General features: G+C 44.3%; 1 protein-coding gene across 2 annotated transcripts in view; it reads left to right on the top strand.

Annotated features, from left to right (window-relative positions):
* Positions 1 to 23,425, top strand: part of STAT5B (signal transducer and activator of transcription 5B) — an 82,764-nt gene extending 59,339 nt beyond the window's left edge. Inside the window, exons 3-19 of one of the 2 annotated variants that reach the window (XM_058284274.2) lie at positions 1,795 to 1,923; positions 3,302 to 3,391; positions 4,614 to 4,788; positions 7,575 to 7,705; positions 7,982 to 8,133; positions 8,619 to 8,774; positions 9,182 to 9,361; positions 9,713 to 9,800; positions 9,885 to 10,007; positions 10,592 to 10,684; positions 12,611 to 12,817; positions 13,967 to 14,061; positions 14,163 to 14,293; positions 15,400 to 15,570; positions 19,739 to 19,790; positions 20,074 to 20,181; positions 20,701 to 23,425. In XM_058284274.2, the coding sequence (XP_058140257.1) occupies positions 3,323 to 3,391; positions 4,614 to 4,788; positions 7,575 to 7,705; positions 7,982 to 8,133; positions 8,619 to 8,774; positions 9,182 to 9,361; positions 9,713 to 9,800; positions 9,885 to 10,007; positions 10,592 to 10,684; positions 12,611 to 12,817; positions 13,967 to 14,061; positions 14,163 to 14,293; positions 15,400 to 15,570; positions 19,739 to 19,790; positions 20,074 to 20,181; positions 20,701 to 20,827 (2,058 nt within the window). In that variant the 5' untranslated portion in view covers positions 1,795 to 1,923; positions 3,302 to 3,322 and the 3' untranslated portion in view covers positions 20,828 to 23,425. Of the gene's footprint in view, positions 1 to 1,766; positions 1,924 to 3,301; positions 3,392 to 4,613; positions 4,789 to 7,574; positions 7,706 to 7,981; positions 8,134 to 8,618; positions 8,775 to 9,181; positions 9,362 to 9,712; positions 9,801 to 9,884; positions 10,008 to 10,591; positions 10,685 to 12,610; positions 12,818 to 13,966; positions 14,062 to 14,162; positions 14,294 to 15,399; positions 15,571 to 19,738; positions 19,791 to 20,073; positions 20,182 to 20,700 lie in introns of both variants that reach the window. The other variant, XM_058284272.2, reaches the window with a different exon arrangement.
* Positions 23,426 to 26,486: the final 3,061 nt, after the last annotated feature.

Below are 26,486 nucleotides of genomic sequence, written 5' to 3'. Positions count from 1 at the left end.
CTCAGACAGGTCGGGTGCCTACCCTCATGGCCACCGGCACTCTGACACACCTTTATGCTATTTTGTGCTACTGTTTCAAAGAGTACTGTTCAAAAGAGCTAAATGCATGTCAGTGATATTGCCTTGGAATAGTTGCAGTTACCTGTTAGTAATAGCTTTCCATTTCAAAACCAGAGAACACCAAAGGAATAACATCTTCTAGGCAATTAAAAAAAAAAATTCCAGCCTCATGTAATTATGTGAGACAAAAAACCAGCTAAATAAGAGAATATCAACTGCACCTTGTTTAGTGCTTTTCCATTTCTTTTTCATTTTCTTTTCTGCTCTAACAATTTGGGAGATAAAGAAAAACATCAGTAGGCAGTTTCTGTTTATTTAAAATTTCACTTAGAAGATTTTCCATGTAGTCTTCTCATAAGAGGGTTAAAATATTTGTTGATGTTAATGAAAACCTTTATTTAGTTTTGTTTTTTTGTAGATATAAAAATTTTAACAGAAAGTCTTCAGTTCTTCATGTTTAAGCTGTCTAAGCAAGTCTCTTTTTAAAAGCAGAAAATTAATTTTTCAAGTATAAGAATCAGTACTTGACTTCCATGAGTTTTGCACAGACTGCGTCTTGTAAGCGTGGGTTCCCCAGATGAGGAGCATTGCCAGTCAAAACAGTCAAGGGCAGAGTTGCCCTTCATTCTTTCTAAGCTTTTATTTAATACCTATTTTATTTAATACATAGAGTATATGTATGTAAAGTTTGGCTTTTTTCACTGCCTTTTCAGAGACAAATTTGGGTATATTAATTGATGAAGTAAAATATCAACATTTTGGTACCTGTCTGTGCCTCTGTTTGAGGTTAGTTACTAGCTATCATTAGGCATTTATAGATGACAAAGCCTTTTAGCTACCACTAAGTCTCTTGTTTAGATTTAAACCAAGTCAGCAGTAATTGAATATTATTTCAATCTGACAGTTATTTGTTACTTCAGTGAGCTAAGTAATTTAGTATTTCCCAGTAGCAATTCTTTTTAGAAAAGAAAGAAAAAAAGAAATACCATCCAACCCTGTCACCAGGTAAGTAGCTCCAAATTAATACAAAGCCCTTTCTCTTGCTCACTAGAAGAGTTCACATTGCTTACAGGTCCCAAATCCGCAACTAATGATATAAATGTCTGGCTTGTGTAAATACTTGTAGGCATCTTCTGCCTTAATGTCTCATTTCCAGGGCTCCTTAGAAATGACAACAAAACCATGGTTTATTTATATCCTGTTGTTTCACCTGTCTCTTCATAAGAAATACTCAAGGTGAAATTCACAACACAGTCATAGAATGCATTGAAGCTGGAAATGACATGTAGAATGGACAGGACACGTAGAACCTTGTGCCCCCTTTTCCACCCTCGAGGCGAGTAACTATAAATAGGAAATTATCAGAGTCCTTATTTCCTTCAGAGTACACAAAACACTTTCCTTTTCCCTTCATTTCTAGGAGCAGATAGCATAAGTACCAAAGCAAGTCAGTAGAAGGAAGGAGAAAGGGCAAAGTAAAAGAAAAACAATGAAAATATACTGTGCAACCATGGTAATTATTAAAGGATTAAGAACAGATTAATGTAAGCATTTAGTCAATTTGTGTTGGTCTCTATTCTAAAATTTGCAGTGAGCATTGTGAGGAAATCACTTTAGTCAAAGAAAAGGTATGATATGTTGAGGCTGCATTTGTACAGGCTCATGTGCATGTATGTATACATATGTATGTAATTTTTTCCCCCTAGGGACTCAATAGATCTTGATAATCCACAGGAGAACATTAAAGCCACCCAGCTCCTGGAGGGCCTGGTGCAGGAGCTGCAGAAGAAGGCGGAGCACCAAGTGGGGGAAGATGGGTTTTTGCTGAAGATCAAGCTGGGGCACTATGCCACGCAGCTCCAGGTGCGTGTGAACCCTGGGGCCACACTTAATTCTCTTCCCTAGGAAGGATTCTTACTGCGTTTAATACTGCCTTTAGAGATTTTCATTCTCTTCTTTAACCCAACATTCCTGAGTTATATGTTGCATATATAAGGTTCTTATTGTTTGGTTTTGTGGTCTTGGCTGCTTTGTGTTTGGTTGGTTGGTTTTATTTTTACTTTTTATTGGAAAATTTAAACTTACAGAAAGTTAACTCCTATATACTCAGATTCACTTGCTGTTCACATTTGCTTTATCATATTCTCTCCTTTTCTGCACACACACAGCAGTCACTTGAGTGACTAAGTTTATCATGCCCCTTTACCCCTAAGTACTTCACTGTGCATTTCCTAATAATATGAACCTCTCTTACATGTTTATGAACAGTTAGTTTCAGTAAAGTTAACGTCAGCATAGTACTTTTAGATAATCTCTCTATATCTCCATTTTGTCGACTGTCCTTTAGGGCTTTGTCTTACTCTAGTACATAGTCCAGTCCAGGATCATATATTGTATTTAGTTGTCATATCTCTTTAATTACCTTTAATCTGGAACCATTCCTCAATCTTTCTTTGTCTTTCATTATATTGTTGTTTTGTAATAATTCAGCCCTCCCCCTACTTTTTAAAGATAAAATATTCCTTCTTTTTTTTTTTTCTTTTGCAATACCAGGGACTGGGGCTTGAACCCACAATCTCATATGTGGGAAGCTGGTGCTCAACCACTGCGCCACATCCAGCTCCCCTAAGTTGTATTTTTGTTTTTGTTTTTTTCCATGTTTTCCTTGTTTTTCACCCTTGTTTTTTTCAGGAGTCACCGAAAAACCCAAACCCAGGACCTCCCATGTGGGAAAAAGGAGGTCAACCACTTGAGCCATATCCGTTCCCCAAAATATTCATTTTGAGTTTATCTGATGATTCCTTATAATTAGATTCAGGTTATGCATTATCCGTCAGAATTCTAAATGAGCAATGTCACCTTCTTAGGGTATCCCATCTAGATACATATAATGCCCATCTTCCCCTCAGTGATGATGCTAATCTTGGTTGCCCACTCAAGGTGCTGTCCAGTCTCTCCTCTGATGTAGTCTTTTTTAAACTTATTTATCCAATTTCCAAGAATGGTTCTCTACTATTTTAGAATTAAGATGCAAAAAATATTCTTTCTTTTTTTATTGTATTTGGATTTTCTAAGATGTTCTTTTCTTGTTCTCATTGGTATGGAGAAGCAGGATTTCTTAGGATTATGCCACAGTGTCTCCAGGAGTTTCATATGTCATGAGAGCTCCCTGTCCCAAGGTAGGGTTGGGTCCCATGTTGTGGAGTGGAACAAAGTGATGTCTGCTTTCGGATTCTTTCAGAACACATATGACCGTTGTCCCATGGAGCTTGTCCGCTGCATCCGGCACATTCTATACAATGAACAGAGGCTTGTCCGAGAAGCCAACAATGTGAGTGTCCCATGGGTATGGGGAGAACATTTGGAAAGTCCTTTCTTACCCACCTCTCTCTGGACTCACCTCTGTCAAGGTGCCTCAGTGTATGTTTCTTTGTATCTCTGTACACAGAGCATTGAACTAAGTGGCAAAAAGGAGCAGAATATGTGGTCTCAGATCAATCTGAACAAATACAAAGGAATTTAAACCCAATGGAATAATTTTTGAGTAAAGGCATGTTCATAATCAGATGAAATTACTTAGGAGAGACTTCTGCTTGGCCCTCTCTGAGCAGATGTAGAAGGAATGGATCAGAGCAGGTCACATAAACGGCTAGGTCCACAGAGGCCTTGTTGATAATTTCATTTTCAACATAATTCCCAAAATTTCATTTTTGGGTCTTCTGGATTCTGAGAGGTTCTACCTCTTCCCCGGTGGAAGCAAATTTACCTAGTCACAAGAAGGATCCTGAGTTAAGGACACAGATGATGTGTGTTCACTCAAGCTTGTTCCCCACTGTATCCCCAGCTGTACTAGTCAGCCAAATATACCAGAAATTGGTTGGTTTTTATAAAAGATATTTATTTGGGGTAGGACCTTAAAGATACCAGGCCATAAAGTGTAAGTTACTTCCCTCACCAAAGTCTATTTTCACGTGTTGGAGCAAGATGGCTGCCAATGTCTGTGAAGGTTCAGGCGTCCTGGGTTCCTCCCTTCCAGGGTCTTGCTTCCTCATTTCCTGGGGCTCCAGCTTAAGGCTTCAGCATCAAACTCCAACATCAAAACTCCAACATCAAAAACCCTCAACTCTGTCCTTTGCCATACCCTAATGACATGGCCCAATCAAAGCCCTAATCATAACTTAATCATGCCCAGGTACAAACCAGATCACAAACATAATCCAATATCTGTTTTTGGAATTCATAACTATCTCAAACTGCTACACCAACATCTAGCATAGCCTTTGGCATTGGGCCAGTGAATGAATGTAGAATGAGGGATCATCATCATTAATAGGAGAACTCAGGTGACACCTGGGACACGTTGAGTTCTAATCTATCCCAAAGGAATTTGGATGACCTCTGCTTGGGAGATTTCTGGTGGAGGCCCAGATCTGAAATAGAAATTTCTCCTGGGCTGGCATTGGCCTTTCCTGGGTACTCAGGCCTGTGGTTTTCTGCCATCCTCACTGTCCATTTAATTGCTGCCTGCATTCTTCCCTTGGATCTGTCTCCAGGGTAGTTCTCCAGTTGGGAGCCTGGCTGACGCCATGTCCCAGAAACACCTTCAGATCAACCAGACATTTGAGGAGCTGCGACTGGTCACACAGGACACAGAGAATGAACTGAAGAAGCTGCAGCAGACTCAAGAGTACTTCATCATCCAGTATCAAGAGAGCCTGAGGATCCAAGGTGAGGCTGGTGCGGTGTGAGCAGGGTGAGTCTGGAAGATTAGAGTAAGGACTAGAAAGAAGCTCAGGTCAGATTAGGAGAGAACCAGTTTTCCATTCTGAGGTATTTATCTTTCCCTGGAGTTGGGAATCATATGCATTGAGCACATTGCTGAGAAAATGAGGAATAGGAAGGGGAGAAGATATGCTTGCCCTTGGAGAGTGTGGGATCTCCCTAAGGCTTCCTGTACTCAGAATCTTCTAGTCTGCTGGGGAAGACATTTCTTGGAGAAGGAGCTCACAGTCCTAAACCATATCAGATATAATACTTTTATAAAATATATAGTAGACATTTTAGAAATGCTGCCTTACTGAAATGATAAAACAGAAAAGGCATAATTACATGTTAAAAGAAAAATATGTAAGGACAGTATAAGGGCCACAGACTCTTTTTGCAGTAACCAACTTTTAATGTTGGTCTGTGCCATTATTCAGAGAGGCCCTCGACAGAACGCCTCATGCCCCTCCTTTAGCCCTTAGAGAAGAAACCTCCCCCTGCTGAGTTTAAATCCTGCTTGGTACCTGCAGTACAGAGACCTTCACAGTCAATCCAGGGGCTGTGGAGCCCCACAGGCTCCCCCTCATGACCCTGTAGGAATTTGGCACTTTGAGCTTTCATAGTTTCCTCTCTCAGCTGGCATGCTTAGCTCAGGGTCTCCAACCAGCCTGCACAAACATGCATAAATATACCATGTGCTCCTCTAATACAATGTATATAGGCTCCATCCTTTAACTGTTATGTATTACTGTCTCTCCCATTCATTAACCCATACATTCCTTGAGAAGGGCCTGGGTTCTTCCTCTGCACCCCAAGGCCTAGTGCATAACCTGAGTCATAGCACAAGTTGAATAAATGTTGCTGGGATGATTCTAGCATGTCTTCCTCCCATCTGACTTCATCCCAGTCTGACCCAGGGAAAGACGGCCCCTTCCTAGAGTGGAAACTAGAGATTTCAGGCCATTATTTCTACTAAGCCTTTTGCCTGATTGATAATATTTATGTTCCTATACTGAGTTTTCTGATTTCTGTTTATGGTTTGGGTTTGACTTCTGCTTTGGGTTTGTAGCATCATGCAATGTCAGTTCAGTCTCATTTATCAAGTTCATCAGAAACACAGATGGGATCACCACACCTGCCCTGTCCAGACTACCCTGAGTGTTCTGTCTGGATAGTGCTCTTGCTGCTCAGTGCCGCACTTCTAAGCTCCCTTCTAGTTCTCTGGGCTTTTCCTGGCTGTCTAGAGCTGCTTTCGTCTGTCCCAGCTTCTGTGTTCTTTGGTCAGGGACTAGGTCAGGCTGACATGGCCCTCAGAGGGCAGCCAGGAGCTCCACCAGACATGCCAACTCTCGTCTGCTTGACTCTGCCCGAGTGAGGATACTGGAAATTTCAGAAACGTGATTGGAAGGGTCTTATACTGCCAGCACTTAGGTTAAGGTTATCTCAGGGAGGGATGGGCTTGCACGCAGGAGTGGGTGTTCAGTGGCTTTCACTGTGGAAATGTCTGATTTCTTAAGCTGGGCTTCTGATGCACAGCTGTCGTGTTATTCTTTCTACCTTCCATATGTCGTAAGTATTTCATTAAAGATTATCTGAGGAAAACACTAGGGCCTCACTTAATCCCTCTTCCTGCCTTTGATGAGAATTGAGAATTCCTAACAGCTGGTGAAGAGAGATGCCATCTCCGCCCTCCTCCACCTGCTAACCTGCTCTTTCCAGCCGTCGTCAATTGCTCTCCTAGGAGAACCTTGCTGGGTTTGTGTGCCCAGTGGACTCTGGGTGCTCGCTCTCTCTCTCTCGCTCTCTCGCTCTCTCTCTCTCTGTCTCTCTCTCTCTCTGTCTCTCTCTCTCTCTGTCTCTCTCTCTCTCTCTCTCTCTCTCTCTCTCTCTCTCTCTCTCTCTCTCTCTCTCTCTCTCTCTCGCTCTCGCTCTCTCTCTCTCTCTCTCTCTCTCTCTCTCTCTCTCTCTCTCTCGCACGCTCTCTCTTGCTTGCTCTCTGTTGGTCGACTGAGTTCACTGTGACCCAAGCTGGACAAACATGTGAGGCACCTCCCAGCCTAGGGAAACTCATTCGTCCCAGAGGAGAAACTGCTGTGCTCAGGAGATGGGACATGCCTGGGGGCAGGCGCCTTCCCAGGGAACGTGCTGTGTGAGGGGTGGGCTGAGCAGCTGCCCCCCGCCCCCCTTTCGCCTGTCCTGTGACCTGGCAGCAGATCAGGACTAGCTCTCACCTAGCACTTACTGCGTGCCAGGCAGTGTCTTGAGCAGTTTCCACGTCATCGCTTCTTCAATCTCACCAGGGCAGGTGCCACTATTCTCCCCATTTTAACAGTGGGGAAACTGGGGCAATAGAAGGTAAAGCGATTTGCCCACGTTGGCCCAGCTCGTCAGCGGCAAGGGCACACTCCCAAGCCAGACCCCGTGTGGGGAGGACTGGGCAGGCAGCTGGGGGTGGGGGGTGAGGAGGACCACAGCCCCAGAGGTCCTCAGCGCAGGAACCCCCTCAGTCCACCCCCCCAGCCAGGCCCCAGACGGGAGCTCAGACCCAGGAGGCCGGTTGCTGAGCACAGAGGCTGCCTTTTGAGGGAGCCCTTTCATCCCAGGGCCCCTTGACTCAGAGACCCAGCCTTGCCCCTGGTGGGGATCCTGTCCCCTTGAGGGTCTTGCTTCCAGAGCAGGTGAGTGTGGGTCCCTGGGCTTCCTGCTGGCCGCTGGGAGAACACGGCCGTGGCTGCTGTCCCCTCCTCCAGCTCAGTTTGCCCAGCTGGCCCAGCTGAGCCCTCAGGAGCGTCTGAGCCGGGAGACGGCCCTCCAGCAGAAGCAGGTGTCCCTGGAGGCCTGGTTGCAGCGCGAGGCCCAGACACTGCAGCAGTACCGCGTGGTGAGTGGGTCTTGCGTCCTTCTCCTTCCAGGCGTGGCAGTGCACTTCCTGAGCTAGGTGGGGGACCAGAGGCCTTGGGTGGAGCCAAGGAGAGGGCCGGAGCCAGGAGAGCAGGAACCAGAAGCCGCTTTCCCGTGGGGGGCATGTGGGACAGAGCAGGTGGGGAGGGAAAGGCCCGTGGCTGGGCCTGGCCCCGCACCCCTGCGTGGCTAGGCGAGGCCCTGCAGGGTTGCTGTCTGGGAGCCCAGAAGGGCTGCTGTCCCCTCCTCCCTGCAGGAGCTGGCCGAGAAGCACCAGAAGACCCTGCAGCTGCTACGGAAGCAGCAGACCATCATCCTGGATGACGAACTGATTCAGTGGAAGCGGCGGCAGCAGCTGGCGGGCAACGGAGGGCCCCCCGAAGGCAGCCTGGACGTGCTGCAGTCCTGGTACTGGGCGTGGGGGCGGGCACGCTGAGAGGAGGGAGGAGGGGGCGGGCAGGGACTCGGGGTGGGCTGCCAGCTGCTCCTCTGCCTCCTGCCTTTGCGAGTCAGCGGCTCCCTCAGGCTCGTAGCAACTCTTCTTCCCCCGGCCGTCTGGGTCGTGCTACAGACCTTGGTAGCTCCACTCTGTGCCACCTCTCCCAGGAAGGTTGTCCCTGCCTGGGTGTGGGCAGGGCCGAGTGTGCAGTGACCCTGGAGCTGTGGGCTCTCCTGAGCCTCGCACCGCCTGTCTCTGTGCTTCTGTAAGGTAGGGCAGCTGTGCTCTGCACCACGGGATCGGTGTGGTGGCTAGAGCGCAACGCCTTGCTGGACCAGGCCTCGCCAGGCCGTGGTGGGGCTGGGTCCTGGGTGTTCTCCCCAGGCTGGGAGCCTCTTATCAGTGGGGGTGTGAAGCCATTGTCCTTCCTTTTGGCCTTGGGGCTCCTGTGCAGGTGTGAGAAGTTGGCCGAGATCATCTGGCAGAACCGGCAGCAGATCCGCAGAGCTGAGCACCTGTGCCAGCAGCTGCCCATCCCTGGCCCAGTGGAGGAGATGCTGGCTGAGGTCAACGCCACCATCACAGACATCATCTCAGCCCTGGTGACCAGGTGATTGCTGCCTCTTGGCCAGGCCAGAGATCACAGCCAGCGCCCGTGGTGGGTGGCACGTGGACGGCAGCCAGTGCTTTCCTGGAGGGGAGCTCGCGCGCCGCCGTCCTTCTGTCTCTGGTTGCTGTGGCTGCTTGTCGCTGCCCTTGCCCCTTGCCGTTGGTGGATGTCACACAGGCTGCCTTGACCCCTGCAGCACATGCCGGCTGCCGAGAGGTTCCTCTCAGTCCCCCGCCCCTGCTGTGACCTCACCCCCGACTCTCAGCAGCCTCCCTGGGAACAGAGGCTGCCCCTGTGCTCTTCCTTCTCCCGCTGAGCCCTTGCCAGGCGGCCTCCCAGGCACAGGGACCTAGAGCCTTCCCCTGAGCCGGCGTCTCGTGTCTTCTGGTCCCCTGTGTCCCCTGCAGCACTTTCATCATCGAGAAGCAGCCGCCTCAGGTCCTGAAGACCCAGACCAAGTTTGCGGCCACGGTGCGCCTGCTGGTGGGCGGGAAGCTGAACGTGCACATGAACCCTCCCCAGGTGAAGGCCACGATCATCAGTGAGCAGCAGGCCAAGTCTCTGCTCAAGAACGAGAACACCCGCAAGTGCGTGTGCCATGCCCTCTCCCTGCTGCTTTCCTTGATAGGTTGCAATAGGAAGAAAGTAATCCTGCCTCCTAGGAAACTGGAACTCGGCCACATTCTTATATTAGGCTCTGTTAGCCCCCTGCCTCTTCTATCATAGAACAAAGATAGGGGTTCTCTCTGAAGATACTATGATTTTGTTTTGTTTATTAAGAAAATGTCCAAGAAAATATTTTGAAACTTTTATGCAGCTAACATTTTCTCTGAGTGATATAAGTTTTTTCATCCTAAATCATTCTACCCCAAATATATTCTCTGACTACACACATACTGAAAAAGGAATGGATTTCGAGCTGGCATTTCTCTCTGCAGCGATTACAGCGGGGAGATCTTGAACAACTGCTGCGTGATGGAGTATCACCAGGCCACAGGCACCCTCAGCGCCCACTTCAGGAACATGGTGAGGATGAAAGAAGAAGAACAGATTTTCTCTGATTGTTCGAGGGCTTTACCATCTCTCTTTTTTTTTTTTTGTCTTTTGTAGTCTCTGAAACGAATTAAGAGGTCAGACCGTCGTGGAGCAGAGTCTGTGACAGAAGAAAAATTTACAATCCTATTTGAATCACAGTTCAGTGTTGGTGGAAATGAGCTAGTTTTTCAGGTCAAGGTAAAGACTTCCCACAACAGTGTACGAGGGCACGTGTACTTTATGTCACAAAAGATTTTTTCCACACAGTGCCTTTTTTAACTATTTATGAACAGAAAATGGGGAGACCTCATCCTTAGAACTGCATTTCTTAGATTCTCTTATGACATGAACATAAACAAACAGTGATTAGCTGAAATAGATGGAGGTATATATAGGTCAAAAATGAATTATGAGAAATGTCACTCAAGATAATCTGGAGTTTGCATAACAGTTGCGGTAAATTTTATACATCTGTTCTTTGTTATTTTTTCCCAAAAATGTCTCCAGACTCTCTTCTCTCTATTTTCCTCCATGTCACTTGAGAAACTTACACCAATCCTTCAGAATATCTAAGCAACATCATATTAAATAAGTGTAAAATTTCTAAGATTGTGCCTGTGTGAAAAGTCACATTATTCTTGAAGGCATTTAGATTCTGTGTTCTAGGAGAATATTTACTGAAACTTGAGAAGAATGAGAGTGTTGTGATATAATAAGGAAAAAAAAAAGAGAAGGGGAAGAATGCAAGGCCTGTGGACTCTCAGCCCCTCTGTGTTTTCCAGACCCTGTCCCTCCCCGTGGTGGTGATTGTTCACGGCAGCCAGGACAACAATGCCACAGCCACTGTCCTCTGGGACAACGCTTTCGCAGAGCCTGTGAGTGAATTCTTTTGGTGCATGGACTCAAGATTGTGGTGTTTGTGTTATGAATATCTTTCATGTATTATTCCCCAAAAGCAGCATGGGAAGGTGTGGGAAGAGCATGGGCTTTGCAGTCAGGCCAAGATTTGAATCCAAGCTCTGCCATTTTCATGGGAAATTTAACTTCTCTGAGCTTAAGTTTCTGCAACATAGAAGAATAATGAAATGCAGTTGGATTTCTGGGAAAATCAATTAATAACCTATGAAATGCTTGTCATGTGGTTAATACTCAGTAAATAGTATTTGGAATAATACATAAATGGATGAAGCTGTGGGTAGAATTTGGGACTCTCAGGGTTTTTTCTAATCCATGCAGCTATAACAGAGAAAGGGACATTTCTTTATGTACTGCTCTGTCTCCTAGATAATCATACTAAGCGGGAAAAAAAGTAAGATGCAGAACACATGGGTTTTATGCTACTATTTACATAAAAAGGGGGGAAAACATGTATATATTGGGTGGCATGTGAAGAATACCTTGGGAGATCTATACAAGAAACTAGATTAGATGCTTTTGAGGAGAGAAACTGGGTTGCTGGGGGACAGGGATGGGAAAATGACTTCATGGTATACCGTTCTGTACTTGTAAAATTTTCTGTTATGTGAAGGAATCACCTAATTGAAAACAAATTTTACTAATTAAAAGAAGATAAAATGAAATACTATGGCTGAATGGGATGAAATAGTATGGCTGAATGGAATGAAAAGTAGTAATGAAAATTCATATTCTACCTTTTTTTTTTTTTCAAAACACAATTTTTATTTTAGAATACTTAAATGTACAGAAAGTACTTGGAGAATAAGGAGTGTTTTTGTTCTAATAAACCCTGTACCCAGTTTCCCCTATATTTTACAGCTTAGTTGCCACAACTGAGGACCCAAGGTTGATACAGTGTATTAACTAAAGTCCCCACTTAGTCTGGATTTCCTTAATTTGCCCCTAATGTCCTCTCTCTGCCCAAATTTCCTCTGGGCAGTGACAGTGTCTCAGATTTTTCTGACTTTTGATACTGTGAATGTTTTGAGGTGTTCTGGTGAGGTATTTTCCCCTTCAGTTTGGGTTTTTCTGATGTTTTCCTTATGGTTTGATTAGGGATATGGGTTTGTGGGAAGAAGAACACAGAAGTAAAATCCCATTCTCCTCATTGTATCAAGGGTATGTGTTGTTAACATGACTTATTACTGATGTTAATGTTGATGACCGAGACAGCATTATCTTTTTCTTTAGAGAAGTTGTATATTTATAGAAAAATCATGCAGAAACTACAGAGTTCCTATATACACCCCCTACATACAGAGTTCTCCCTATTATATTTTTTCATCAGTGTAGTACATTTGTTAATTGATGAAATAATTATTTTAACTATATTTGTTTGCTAAAGTTCATAGTCTATCTTATTTCTCAACTAGAAAGTCATCTGTCCTGCAATTTCCACTCATCCATCTTAAATTCTTTAACTTTGAGCTAGACTTCTTGGCAGAAGGTGTCATAGGCAGGTATTACACTATGCACACAAATGTGTAGACAAACACTCACACTTGCTCTCCCTTCCTAGAGAACCAGCCTTTAGATTTCTAAATTCCCGATGGGGTTGCAATATAAGAGCCATACCTTGGTTATGTTTTGTTTTCTTGGCTCCTAGAACCTAGGAATGGAGAGTTGGTTTTCAGCAGGTCACTTATGGAACAGCATAGATAGCATGGGGGTACCTTCTAGGTAGTGTGTAAAGGTTAAATGGAACCTGCTAGATCTCAGTTTATCCTCAGGATTTGCAATACAAATGTGTGTAACTACTTCCAGCTATAGATTTGTTCTTTCATAGGTTGAGGGAACAAATCATGCAACTGGGTTCTCCTGAGAGTCTGGCTTCTCTCCCTCAGGGCAGGGTGCCATTTGCCGTGCCTGACAAGGTGCTGTGGCCGCAGCTGTGTGAAGCGCTCAACATGAAATTCAAGGCAGAAGTGCAGAGCAGCCGGGGCCTGACCAAGGAGAACCTGGTGTTCCTGGCGCAGAAGCTGTTCAACAGCAGCAGCAGCCACCTCGAGGACTACAGCAGCATGTCTGTGTCCTGGTCCCAGTTCAACAGGGTGAGGAGCGTGCGCCACCAAGTGGTGCCTTAGATCCTTCCCAGCCCTGATCCTTTGTTCCTCATTCTAACAAAATGTACCCAAAGTAATAGGAAGCTTCTGGATAGATGAACTACTTGAGAGTTCCATCCCTAGGTGGAAAATGACATCTTTGCATATTTAAATAAGTTAGGTTTTGGGTGCAGTTAGTGCATTATCTTCCTTTATAAAGGTTAAAAAGGAAACAGCAAAGCAAACATAAGTCTTGACAAGTTAAGCTTTTGTGATGATCAGAATTGCATCACTCTGTCCCATTAACTTTCTGACATTCCGTGATGTATAATGCAAAGTCAGGTTCCAGTGGGACCCTCCACCCCCGAGAGGAGAGGCTGACCAAGGGACCTTTTCCTTTAGCACCTGGTAATTCAGATGTCATGTGTCAAGTCTTTGATTGACTTTACAGTTAACTTTCATTAACTTACTGTCCCCCTCCCTAGAATGCCCGTAATTCACATAGCTGATTGTCCCTGAGCTTTTAACTCTTTTAAACAGTATTGTGTTAAGTAGTTAGCCAACAGGATTGCTGGTAGCCAGGGGAGGTGTTTTAGGGAAGCACGTGTTTGTATGGTCTTTCTTTGCCATTGCAGTGAAGCTTCTCTGCCGTCCCATAGAATCAGGTAAGTGCATTTGGCTGATAATTATTGGTAACAAGCTGTATGAAAGAGAGATATCTTTGGCTTCACAGTGTGATCTAATTCAGTTCAGATACACACATCACATGGGCAGCTTGTTCAAATGCAGGCTCTGATTCAGCAGATCTAAGATGAGGCATTTCTCGCAAGCTCCCAGGTGATGCTGCTGCTTCTGGTCATAGACCATATGATGAAAAATGCCGGACTGGTCAGCCCAGACCCAGCTGAAAGTGTTTGTAGTAAGGCTTCACTGGGGGTTGGTAATCTTTCTCTGTTTTCTATCCCCTTCCTTTGTCTTTTCCACTCTATTCTGTTTCTTGGTTGTAGGACTATTTGGTAGAACTCAGATAGGCATGTACCAGTATGTTTCTGATAGTGTAGATGTTTGTTTTCCATTTAATTTTTTCCAAAATAACTATATGCAGATTAGTATATCAAGTTGTTCTCGCTTTCTTGTGTTTATTGTATATTCAACCAGGAGAATTTACCAGGACGGAATTACACTTTCTGGCAGTGGTTTGACGGTGTGATGGAAGTGTTAAAAAAACACCTCAAGCCTCACTGGAATGATGGGTGAGAATTGTCATTTCTTAGGTCAGCAGTAGAGTAAAAAGCTCTTCTTTCTAACATTAAAACATCACTCTGCTTCTGCTCCTTTGTCCTGTGCGGCCCAGGGCTATTTTAGGTTTCGTGAACAAGCAACAGGCCCATGACCTGCTCATTAACAAGCCAGATGGGACCTTCCTGCTGAGATTCAGTGACTCTGAAATTGGTGGGATCACCATTGCTTGGAAGTTTGATTCTCGTGAGTGCCTCTCCCTTTCTAAGATATACCTTGGCCCTAATTAGCTGCTTTTGTTGCTAAATTACTTTAACAATCTATTGAGTGCTTATTATTTGTCGGGGCCAGAACTAATTATGGAAAACACAAATATATAACCATGACATGTCTACCTATAATACAGCAGCCTATGCAGAGAGAGTCTCAGCTGCTTCTCTTGTGAAATGCTTGTCTTATCATTATTGTTTTCAGTGAAAAATGACTTTGATTTGGAATCGTTAGAGTAGTAATGTTATGTTATTTTTTCTTTTGTTCTGGGTTTTGGCATCTGCCATTTCCATCTAGGAATCTTAGTTTTTTCCCCTCTGATCCTCACAAAGTAGTTTAGCTTGCTCATTTGCTTGCTTGCTTCTTGTGACTTAAAGATTTTATCTTTTTTAAAGATTTATTTTTATTTATTTTTCTCCCCTTCCCCCCCTCCCCCAGTTGTCTGCTCTCTGTGTCCATTCGCTGTGTGTTCTTCTGTGACTGCTTTTATCCTTATCAGCGGCACCGGGAATCTGTGTTTCTTTTTGATGCATCATCTTGCTGCGTCAGCTCTCCGTGTATGTGGAGCCATTCTTGGGCAGGCTGCACTTTCTTTCACGCTGGGCGGCTCTCCTTACGGGGCACACTCCTTGTCCGTGGGGTTCCCCTACGTGGGGACACCCCTGTGTGGCACGGCACTCCTTGCGCACATCAGCACTACACATGGGCCAGCTCCACACGGGTCAAGAAGGCCCGGGATTTGAACCGCAGACCTCCCATGTGGTAGGCGGATGCCCTATCCATTGGGCCAAGTCCATTTCCCTTAAAAGCTTTTAATAGCTCTCACTCTTCCTCTGGCTATGGGCATTCTTCCCATCTTACTTATATACTTAAGTACAGGGAATCAGGGAAGGGATTCCCTGTACTTACCTGCTATCTACCTATGACTTCTTAAAACTACTTGAACTACAACCTGTGGTTATTTCTGTGGTGATTTTTATTGGAAAATTTTAATGGAGAGCTTTAATTTGTAGTATATTTGGGTTTTAACATTTCCTTTTAGAAATCATGTTTTGAATGTCATATCCTTTTTATTGGTCTAGAAGAACGAATGTTTTGGAATCTGATGCCTTTTACCACCAGAGACTTCTCCATCCGGTCCCTGGCTGACCGCCTGGGGGACCTGAATTACCTTATCTACGTATTTCCCGATCGGCCAAAAGATGAAGTGTACTCCAAATATTATACACCAGTTCCATGCGAGCCTGCCACTGGTAACAATGTTCGCATTCTGATTTGATTTGTTGTGGTTTTTTTGTTTATTTTTGTTTTGTTTTGTGTATGTCTCTCTTGCATGAAAATTTCAGTTATTGCTATTTGAGAATTATGCAGGGCAGATGTAAATCCTGTAAATCCTGGGCTGTCTTCTTCAGTCATATAGAAAACACATCTACTACTAACCCCAAATATCAAATTGAAGGGAACGAATCGCTTTTTTTAAAATAAAATTTTATTATTTTATTGAAGTATATCATTCAAACATAAGCAGACATAAACAATAAGTACAGTAAAAATTGTGACTTACAAAATAAACATGCATATCATCATACAGGGCTCTCATGTATCACCCACCACCAATGGATGCTTTGGGGAAAAAAGCAAGGTCAGGGGATAGAGAAGTGCCAGGTGAGGAGGTGGGCAGGGGCAGCAGCATTTAACTGGAGTGGTCAGGGAAGGTGTCCCTGAGGAGGTAATGCTTGAATAGACCTGAAGCAAGGGAGGAAGCTAGATCTAAGGAGAAACACTTCCAGGCAGAAAGCATGGACAGAAACCTTGAGGTGCGAGTGAGCTTGGTGCATGTGGAACGCCTCACAAGAACCTGGAGACCAGAGCAGGTTAGGTGGGGGAGAAGGGATAGGAGAGAAGGGAGAGCAGTAGGAGGGGCTGGACCGTGTCGGGCCTTGGAGTCCAAGGGAAGAGTTTGGGTTTGTCTCACACCACACAGAATCTTTTGTGACCTGTTTTTTTGTTTTGTTTTGCCTTTTTTTTCAGTTAAAAATGTTTCATAGGTAGAGTTCCGGGTCAGTAACTATAACCTGACATCATTTTGGAATCCATTCAATTTAGAATTCCACTGTTTGATGATTCCATAATATATTCTGTGTTGGTTATTTGTTATTTAAGATTCCATGTTGGTTATTTAACATGTTGGTTATTTTAATTCACAATTTTTTGTTATGATTAATGTTGAGATAACCTGGTACATGCATCTTCATGCATTTGCTCAGCAACCGACTTAGGATGAATTCCTACAAGTAGAATTTGTGTCAAAGGGTATGTACTTTTAAGCATTTTAATGTATCTTTCCAGAGTTGCCCTCCAGAAAGCTGAATCTGTTTTCACTCCACCAGATGGGAAAGTCTACTTCTCCATACTTTTCCAACCATAAATTCTATTAATCAGTTTCATGTGTGCCAAGTGATTGGCATAAGAATAGTATCTTATTCTTACTTTCATTTTTCTTAATTCTAGGTGATGCCGAACATCTTTTTATATGATGATGGTAATAAATGTAATAATAATAGAAGCTAACATAATTGAATGCTTACTATGTGCCAGGAACTTTTCTGAGCACTTTACATATAATATCTCATTTAATCCTCAGAACAGCAGATGAGAAAGTTGACAAATAAGTAAAAAAATAAGTAAAATAATTTGCCACAGCTCGGAGGTGGCCAAGCCAGGATTTGACCTCCAGCAGCCTGGCTCCAGAGCCTGCATTCTTTAACCACAACATTATTGGCTATTTGTTTTTCTTCTGTGAAATGCATGTTTATGATCCCTGCTCATTTTTCTTTTGGAGTTTCTTTTTTTCTTAATGACTAGTATTTTTTTTTAGTATAGTAAGCATATTAATCCTTTATTCTATATATATAGAGAGAGAACAAATATTTTTTCTCAGTGTGTCATTGTTCTTTTGATGTTGAAGTTTTATTTTGCTGAAGTGCAAAAACTTGTAATTTTTTTGTAGCCCAATCTGTCAGCCTTTTCCTTTATAGAGTCTGTCCTTTGTATCATGCTTCCCATCCCTAGATAATGGTTACATTTCTAGGGAGGGAAATAAGGTAAAATATTTTTAGGTATATGTGGTATTTTAGATTATCCCTATCATTACTTCTTTTTGTTAGCAGAGCTAATCTAGATTTCTAAATCCCATTTCTTACAGCATTTGTTTGGTTTTTATCTTTTCTATTACTTTATAAAAGTCTCTGTAAACTGTAAAGCACGGAAAACATGAAATGTTAGGAAAAGGTAGCTCCTGACACTTGAAGCCATAGAAGAAGAGGTTAGGGTAACAAGCAATTGATGAGCCATGTCGCATTTCACTTTCTTACATTGTTCCGCTGACAAGCTCTTCATCCTGCTGATCATACTATAATCTTAATATCTAAAATAGTTAAGATTATACTGATTCCCAGACTCACATACTCTTACTACCTATTTAACTGAATTCCATAATCAGCCTTTTAAGAAAGTAACTATGGAGCTATCCTGGCAGGTGGCATGCATGGCCCCATTTGAGTGGCAGGAGCCAAGGGGACCCGCTAGACTGCCAGTTACAGTTTGTCAGCCCCGGGGCTGGGCTGAGGCACTGCCATGCCATGAAGCACCAGTATTTAAGAGGTTATAGCATCTGAAACCCATACTGTTTAAAAAAAAAAATAACAACAGAACTTTTGTTGTAATACTGAGGATCATTCCTTTGATCTTCCTAGAAAAAGGATCTCTAATATCACTAATAAGAACATGGAGGAGGTTAAGAAATCTCTGAAACAGTTGGCTGCTTACATAAGCAGAACAATTGTGTAAGCTGTGAAAAGCCCAGAAAAATGGTAAGATGAGCTATTGCAGAAACAAAGTTTGTCATCCTTTTCCAAATCCTTGTTACAGAAAAAAAGCAGTCCCCTTAGATATGGGGGCTATGACATGGCAAATAAAGAAAATGAGCTGACTTGTGCCACCTGCCTGAACAATTATGCCTTGATAGTCATATTTGGTTAAATCCAGTAATTTTGGTTCTTCACAGACAGAAAGCCCAGACTCAAAATATAGTGGTTTTGGGAAGCAGACTTGGCTCAATGGAGAGAGTGTCCGCCTACCACATGGGAGGTTTGCGGTTTAAACCCAGGACCTCCTTGACCCATGTGGAGCTGGCCCACGTGCAGTGCTGATGCGCACAAGGAGTGCCGTGCCATGCAGGGTATCCCCCGCATACGGGAGCCCCACGTGCAAGGAGTACGCCCTGTAAGGAGAGCCGCCCAGTGCAAAAGGAAGTCCAGACTGCCCAGGAGTGGCACCACACACAGAGCAGATGCAGCAAGATGACGCAATAAAAAGAGACACCAATTCCAGTGCCACTGACAAGAATAGAAGCGGACACAGAGAACACACAGCGAATGGACACAGAGAGCAGACAACTGGGGGGGCGGGGAGAGAAATAAATAAATCTTTAAATACACACACACACACACACACACATATATATATGTTTTATTTATTCATTTATTTTTAGGAGGTACTGGGGATTGAACCCAGGCCCTTGTACATGGGAAGCAGGCACTCAACCATGGAGCTACACCCGCTCCCCTATGTGTTTTTTTTTTTTAAGATTTTTTTTTTTTAATTTATTTCTCTCCCCTTCCCCCCCTTCCCCATTGTCTGCTCTTTCTGTCCATTCACTGTGTGTTATTCTATGTCCACCTGCATTCTTGTCAGGCAGAACTGGGAATCTGTGTCTCTTTTGTTGCATCATCTTGATGTGTCAGCTCTCCGCGTGTGTGATGCCACTCTTGGGCGGGCTGCACTTATTTCACACGGGGCCGCTCTCCTTGAGGGGTGCACTCCTTTCATGTGGGGCACCCCTATGTGGTGGGACCCCTGTGTGGCACGACATTCCTTGCGCACAACAGCACTGCACGTGGGCCAGCTCACCACATGGGTCAAGAGGCCTTGGGTATTGAACCCTGCACCTCCTATATGGTAGGCGGACATTCCATCAGGTAAGCCACATCTGCTTCCCTATAGTATCTGTTTTGTTTTGTTTTTACTATAATCATCATTCATGTATTAGGTGTTATGTCTATGTTAAAATTAGAAAAAAGGTGAATACAAATTTGTGTGAATGCTTAAGTAGAAATGTCCATGAAGTTGGTTGGCTAACTTAGAATATATCTTAATTTGCACTTTTAGTATCATGGTTTCTCCTCTACAAGATCTTCCGAATAGATTATAAGAAAAATTAAAAGGTTTTATCATATTCTAAAATAAAATTAGGTGGTTGTGTCATGTCCTAAGAAGAGAGATGATTCATAAGGAAGATTGCATTTCTCTTTCATTTGAGAACTTTGGTTCTCATCTCCACCATGCTTCTCCCCTTGGCAGCTAAAGCAGTTGATGGATACGTGAAGCCACAGATCAAGCAAGTGGTTCCTGAGTAAGTGTCCAGGGACCAAGTCTGGGTCTCCTGCTGCCTCTTTCCTCCTCCCCTGGCTCTCCTCTCCCGGCACTGCTGCCCCTCCCCTTCCTGTGCCCTGCGTTCCCCTGGAAACCTGGCTCAGTTCTAGGGAGCCCACTGGGCTTGGTTGTGATGTGCCGTGGAACCTCCCAGAACCAAGAGGGGCACTTGTCCTTCTATACCCCAAAAAAGACATCTCTCTGCCCCCTCCCTAAGTCAGGCCCTCCGTGGCAGCTGAGGCTGTGTTCTGCTCCCTCCACAGGTTTGTGAATGCATCTGCAGACTCTGCGGGGGGCAGCGCCACGTACATGGACCAGGCCCCATCTCCAGCTGTGTGCCCCCAGGCCCATTATAACATATACCCACAGAAGTAGGTGGTGTTCTCGTGGGGTCTGCTGGGGAGGAACTGGGGACTTGGCCTCCGCTGGACCCCAGATGACTAGGGCCAAGGGAATGCAGAGCTCCTCTAGGTCCGAGACCACAGCCTAGGTGCGGGCTCTTGCACGTGCTCAGGTTGAAAGGAGAGATTCAGCCAGAAGATACTCGTATTTGGCGTCGGGTAATAGTTGGAAAAATGTCATCTGTTCCCCTCTCCCAAACAGGAGATTTTTCTTGCTGTCTTACAACCAGATGGGGATTCGTTGGTACCTGGACAGCTAGTGTGAAGGGCAGGGTAGTTAATTGAGGTTCTCTGTTCAGCTGGCTAGCAGATGACTGTCTTCCAGGATTGAGATCAGAACTGGTTCTTTTCCCACGAAGCCCAGGCTGCAGGTCCAGGCAGTCTTAGGTCCCTTCCCTGGTGGTGTGTGGGGTTTGCGAGTGGTCTCTGCTGCTTTCGTTTCCCTCTAGACTCTGACAACCTGCTTCCCTCTCTTCTTTCCCTCCCAAGCCCTGACTCCGTCCTTGACACGGACGGGGATTTCGATCTGGATGACACGATGGATGTAGCGCGGCATGTGGAGGAACTCTTAGGCCGGCCGATGGACAGTCAGTGGATCCCTCATGCGCAGTCGTGACCCCAGGCTCTCCATCCTCAGCTTCTTCATCCTCACCAGGGGAATCACTCTTGTGGATGTTTTAATTCCATGAATCGCTTCTCTTTGGAAACAATACTCATAATGTGAAGTGTTAATACTAGTTGTAACTTTAGTGTTTCTGTGCATGGGGCACCAATGAAGGGAGTGTGAGTGTGTGTCTGTGTATCTGTGTGTGCTGTGAGCTTGCATGTTGTGGTGTTTCTGCCTTGCTGTCAGAGTTTGGCTGCAGCGCTGGGGCCACACACACGGGCTCTGGCTGTTTTTACCTTGTGCAAAATGGCAGGCAGTTCCATGAGCCCTGGAACTAGGCTGAACTTGGAAATTTGGCTGTTTGAATAAGAGAAGGACAAGGCAGGAGAAAGCACCTCCTCTCTGGCAAGTCTTTGTTACTGTGGCTGCCAAGCAATCACTATGTAACTGTGAATGTCTGCTGTTCCTCTGAAATTTAGATAATTGCTATTTGACAAAGCCAGTCCTCCCTCCCTCCTTCCCTCTCTCCCTACCCCTGTGGTCCTGGGTAGGGATAAGATAAGGGACAACATAAAAAGATTGCTGGGGCAGGGGGAGTCACAGGTTTCCTGGGGGTGGTGGCTTTTTAAATGACACTTATCCCATCTTAATGGTCCCTTTTTGCCTTTCTATCCTTCCCTCCTTCCCACCCCTCTCTCTGGAATTGCCATTCTTCATTTCCTATATGTGTACACATGTGCAGACACATTTGATAAAACAGAGGAAAGAAACGAGGGTCACATAACTTAAAGCTTACAGTACTGATGTCTTTTGTATTTTGGCCAGAGAGGAATGCCCGGTCCTGACTCTAGGCACTGAGAATTTTGCCTTGTTACTGAGGGGAGCTGCTATTCCAACCTGCCCATCCTTCCTCTGAGCTTGTGCAGGCCCAGCCTGAGGCCTTCTTAAGACTTACTGATAATGGAGTTTGCAAATATTGACTGGTGTTTCTGTTTCTACATCAGGTCTTTTTGTTTTTCCCTCCTCACCCTAATTTGACACCGTAAGTCTCTCTTCTGTGCCAGGTCCTGTTTCGTTCATACCCAGGCCACTTCGTTCCCCTTCTCTGCTCACACGTGTGTGGTCTGAGCGCAGCATCAGCTTGTTGAGCAGGGAGTGTCGCCTGCCTGCTGCCTGCTGAAATGGAGTTGGCAGGTTTGCTGGAAAATTTGGTAAACTGCAAAAACACAGCAAAACAAAAAGAACTCTGTAATTTTGTTCCACAGTTTCTTCTGTAGCTTTACACCAGTAGAAAGGAATGGGTTAAAGCAAGGCTGTGGCAGGCAGATGGGAAGAGGTGGTGAGCAGGTACAGCCTCTCCTCCTCTCCAAAAGAAGGGTGTGACCACACCCAGGAGAATATGGTCCTAAAAACCTTATTTTTATACATGTGAGTAAATAAACTTTTTTTTTTTTTACAAAAATAACTTCTGAATTTATCAGTGTTTTGATGTTAAAGGAAAATGTTCCTCTGTAGTACATTATTTATTGGAAGATGACTTTTTCAAAGCTGCTGTTTGCCTTGGCTTGGTTTTATACACTGATTTATTTTTCTATACTGCCAGGCAGTGGAATCTCTCTGCCTCTGAGGAGCAGGCAGATCCCTCCGTGGATACCAGCATTGTTGTAGGATGCTGCTAAGCCTCTTCCCTCCCCCTCAAGACCTGATTGAAATTCCAGCCTTGAGGATGGGAGTGTTGGGGAAGGGTGAAAAGGAAAGCCTAACGGCACCAGGACCGTTATTTTTTTTAGGAGGTAGCAGGGATTGAACCCAGAAAGTACATGTGAAGCAGGTGCTCAACCACTGAGCTACGCCCACTCCCCAGGCCCCGGTCTTACAGAGCCCTTCCTGCCCCCTTCACTCAGAGATGCTTCAGTGACACCTGCCTCAGAGCGATGGTCCTCTTTGTTTTAGCAAACTTGGGTGGGGGGTGCTAAAGCAAGGGGGGATTGATAGACGTTCAAATCTGAGAGGATCCAGCCCCAGGGCAAGGAGGACCAGCAGCCTGGGCCGTCCTGGTAGCTCTGGGCTCACATTCGTGTGTACAGTTGGCGCTGGGCGTGGGGGAAGGGTATAGAAGAGTGTGGCTTCCTGGAACGTGGGATTCCATTGCTTATGTAGTTGCTGAGTTGTCCTCAATTTTCCTGAGGCCGTGCCTACAGATGGAGAGATTTTTTACCGAAAGGTGTACTTGCTGTCTGCATTATATTTTCTTTCTTCTCCCTGTTCCTGCAAACCACAGGAAGAGGCAATGGCAAGTCTTGACCACCTCGGCCTCTCACCCTCTCCTAGACGCACACACAAAAGTCATGAACATGTTTCAACTCAATGTGTGATATGTGCAAGGGTTTGTAAGGGGTGGAGGGGAGACTAAAGGTGAATATAACTTAAAATGGAAGTATACTTTTTATAATTTTTCTTTTTAAAACTTTGTGAAATTATTTCAGATATATATTTTAGTGTTGAAGCAGATTAGTATAGTCACCCAAAAGTATTGTGTACAATTTGGGACAATCATAAAGTTGTGTATTTTATGTTACAATAAAGGCTTCCTCTGAAGGAACAATACTAAGTTATGTTTTTATTTTTTCCATCAGGTGGAGAGGGAGGGTGGTTTTGATATGAAGAAGTTTAAGTTGTCAGTGTGACCCTGAAAAGGGAACTGGTAGGGAACTGACTGTTTCCAAAGGGCAGACTGTGAGTTGAGAGGGTATGTTGTCAACCTTGGTGGCAGACAGGAGAATACAAGATCAGTATGCAAAAGTCAGTATTTCTATACACTAGTAATGAACGACCTGAAGAATAAATCAAGAAAAAATTCCTTTTACAATAGCAACTTAAAAAAAAATCTAGGAATATATTTAACACAAAGATATAAAGGACTTATACAAAGAAAACTACGAAAACATTTGAAATCAAATCAAAGAAGACCTAAATAAGTGGAAGAACATTTTGTGTTCATGAACTGGAAGACTAAATGTTGATAAGATGTCAGTTCTGCCTGATGCAATTCATAGATTCAACGCAATTCCAAACAAAATTCCAGCAGACTTCTTTGCAGAAATGAAAAAGCCAGTCATCAAATTCACGTGGAAGAGTAAGTGGCCCCAAAAACATCTTGAAAAAGAAAATTGGAAGACTTATACTTCCAGATTTTTATACCTATTACATCGCTACAGTACCGAAAACAATATGGTACTGGCAGGAGGAAAGGCATATAGACCATTGGATTCTAAATTCAGAAATAAATCCTCATATCTTTGGCCAATTGGTTTTTTTATACCAGTATCAAGTCCACTCAGTAGGGAAAGAATGGTCTCTTAAGCAAGTGGTGCTGGGAAAAGTGGATATCCACATGCAAAAGAATAAAGGTGCCCCTACCTCATACCTCATAGAAAAATTAACTCAAAATGGAACAAGGACCTATATGTATGAAAGTAGTTCAAAATTAAAAATGAGAAAAAAAAATTAAAAACTAACCCACAAAGCAAACCCAGTTCAGTTTACCACTGAACTCTACCAAACATTTGAAGAATTAATGCCAATTCTTCACAAAACCTTCCAAAAATAGAAGAGGAGGGAACATTTCCCAATTCATTTTATGAGGCCAGTATTGCCCCTAGACTCAAAACCAGACAAAAACATAAGAGAAAACTAGACCAATATCTCTTATGCAGATAGCTGCAAATATCACCAAGAAAATACTAGAAAAGCAAATACAGCAACATATAAAATTAATTATACATCATGACCAAGTGGAATTTATTCTAGGTATACAAGGTTGGTATAATAAAAGCAATTGGGAGGTGGGGGGTATATGGGGACCTCATTTTTTTTTAATGTAACATTAAAAATAATTTTAAAAAATCAATTGAGCAGACGTGGCTCAAACAATTGGGCTCCTGCCTACCACATGGGCAGTCTGTGGTTTGGTTCCCATGCTTCCTGAAGAAGACAGCAAGCTGGCATAACAGGCAGGCATGGCAAGCTGATGCAAGAAGAGACACAAGAAAAAAAAACATAATGAAAGACACAACAAAGCAGGGAGTAGAGGTTCCCAGTGCCTCCTAAAGAGGACGAGTGGGACGGTGAGCTGGCACAAAGGGCAGGTGTGGTGAGCTGATGTGATGATGACACAAGAACAACGAGAGACACAGCAAAGCAGGGAATGGAGGTGGCTTGATTTTTTTTTTTTATTGATTTTGTAAAAATATTACATTAAAAAAAATTATATGAGGTCCCATTCAACCCCACCACCCCCACCCCACCACTCCCCCCCCCCAGCAACACTCACTCCCTTCATCATGACACATCCATTGCATTTGGTAAGTACATCTCTGGGCATCTCTGCACCTCATGGTCAATGGTCCACATCATGGCCCATACTCTCCCACATTCCATCCAGTGGGCCCTGGGAGGATTTACAATGTCCGGTGATTGCCCCTGAAGCACCATCCATGGCAACTCCAAGTCCCAAAGGCGCCTCCACATCTCATCTCTTCCTGCCAGTCCCCATATCTATCAGCCACCATGTCCACTTTTCCCATTCCAATGCCACCTTTTCTCTGTGGGCCTTGGATTGGTTGTGTCTCTTGCACCTCTATGTCAGGAGGAGGCTCAGATTCCACATGGATACTGGATGCAATCCTCCTGCTTTCAGTTGTAGGCACTCTAGGCTCCATGGTGTGGTGGTTGTCCTTCTTCAACTCCATCTTAGCTGAGTGAGGTGAGTCCAATAAATCAGATTGTAGGAGCTGGAGTCTGTTGATGCTCAGGGCCTGGCTATCCTATTGTCAGTCCAGAGATTCAAATCCCCTAAATATATCTTAAACCCCAACACCAACTACAATTCTAGTAAAGTAGGATGAAAGTCTTATGAAAAGAGATCTCATCTGAGTCCAGTTCCATCACGCAGAAACACCAGCTCCAAAGAAGGACCATCTGACATGGCAGTGAACCCCATCTGCCATGACCATAGAACCCGTGGGTCTCTTTAGCCCTCAAAGGAACCAACACCTGGCGATTGCATCCACTCCATCTGTCTCCCAGGCTCTGCTCAGCTGTGCACAGGGGCAATCCTTCTGACAGCCTCCAGACTCTTTTTTAGAGACTTGTAGCCATATAAACTCATTTCTGCTTTCCATTTCCCCCTTACATTAGGTCAAACAGCATTTTAAAGTCACGTTATTATATGTAGACAGGGATATTCTGCTGATCCGCATTGAACCTTTAACTCAAGGTCATTTTCTAGTTCCATCTTCAGCTGGTATTTGGTAGTGATCCCTCGGTGCCAGGGAGGCTCATCCCCGGGAGTCATGTCCCACGCCGGGGGGAATGCACTGCATCTACATGCTGAGTTTGGCTTTGAGACTGGCCACATTTGAGTAACATGAAGGCTGTCAGGAGGAAATTCCCATGGAGGTGGCTTAAGCAATTAGTCTCTTCCCTCCCACATCAGAGGTCCCAGGTTCAGTTCCCAGGGCCTCCTAAAGAAATAGAAGATGAACAGACACAGCAAGTACAAACAACGAGGGGGTAAGAAGAGATAAATCTTTAAAAAAAAATTATTGTAATATACCACATCAATTAGAGAAAAAACAAAACATCTCAACAGGCAGAAATAGCATTT

Source organism: Dasypus novemcinctus, chromosome 21 (genome assembly GCF_030445035.2).
Source record: "Dasypus novemcinctus isolate mDasNov1 chromosome 21, mDasNov1.1.hap2, whole genome shotgun sequence".
NCBI lineage: Eukaryota > Metazoa > Chordata > Mammalia > Cingulata > Dasypodidae > Dasypus > Dasypus novemcinctus.
Note: the sequence above shows the minus strand (reverse complement) of the source record. Positions and strands in the feature narration are given on the sequence as shown.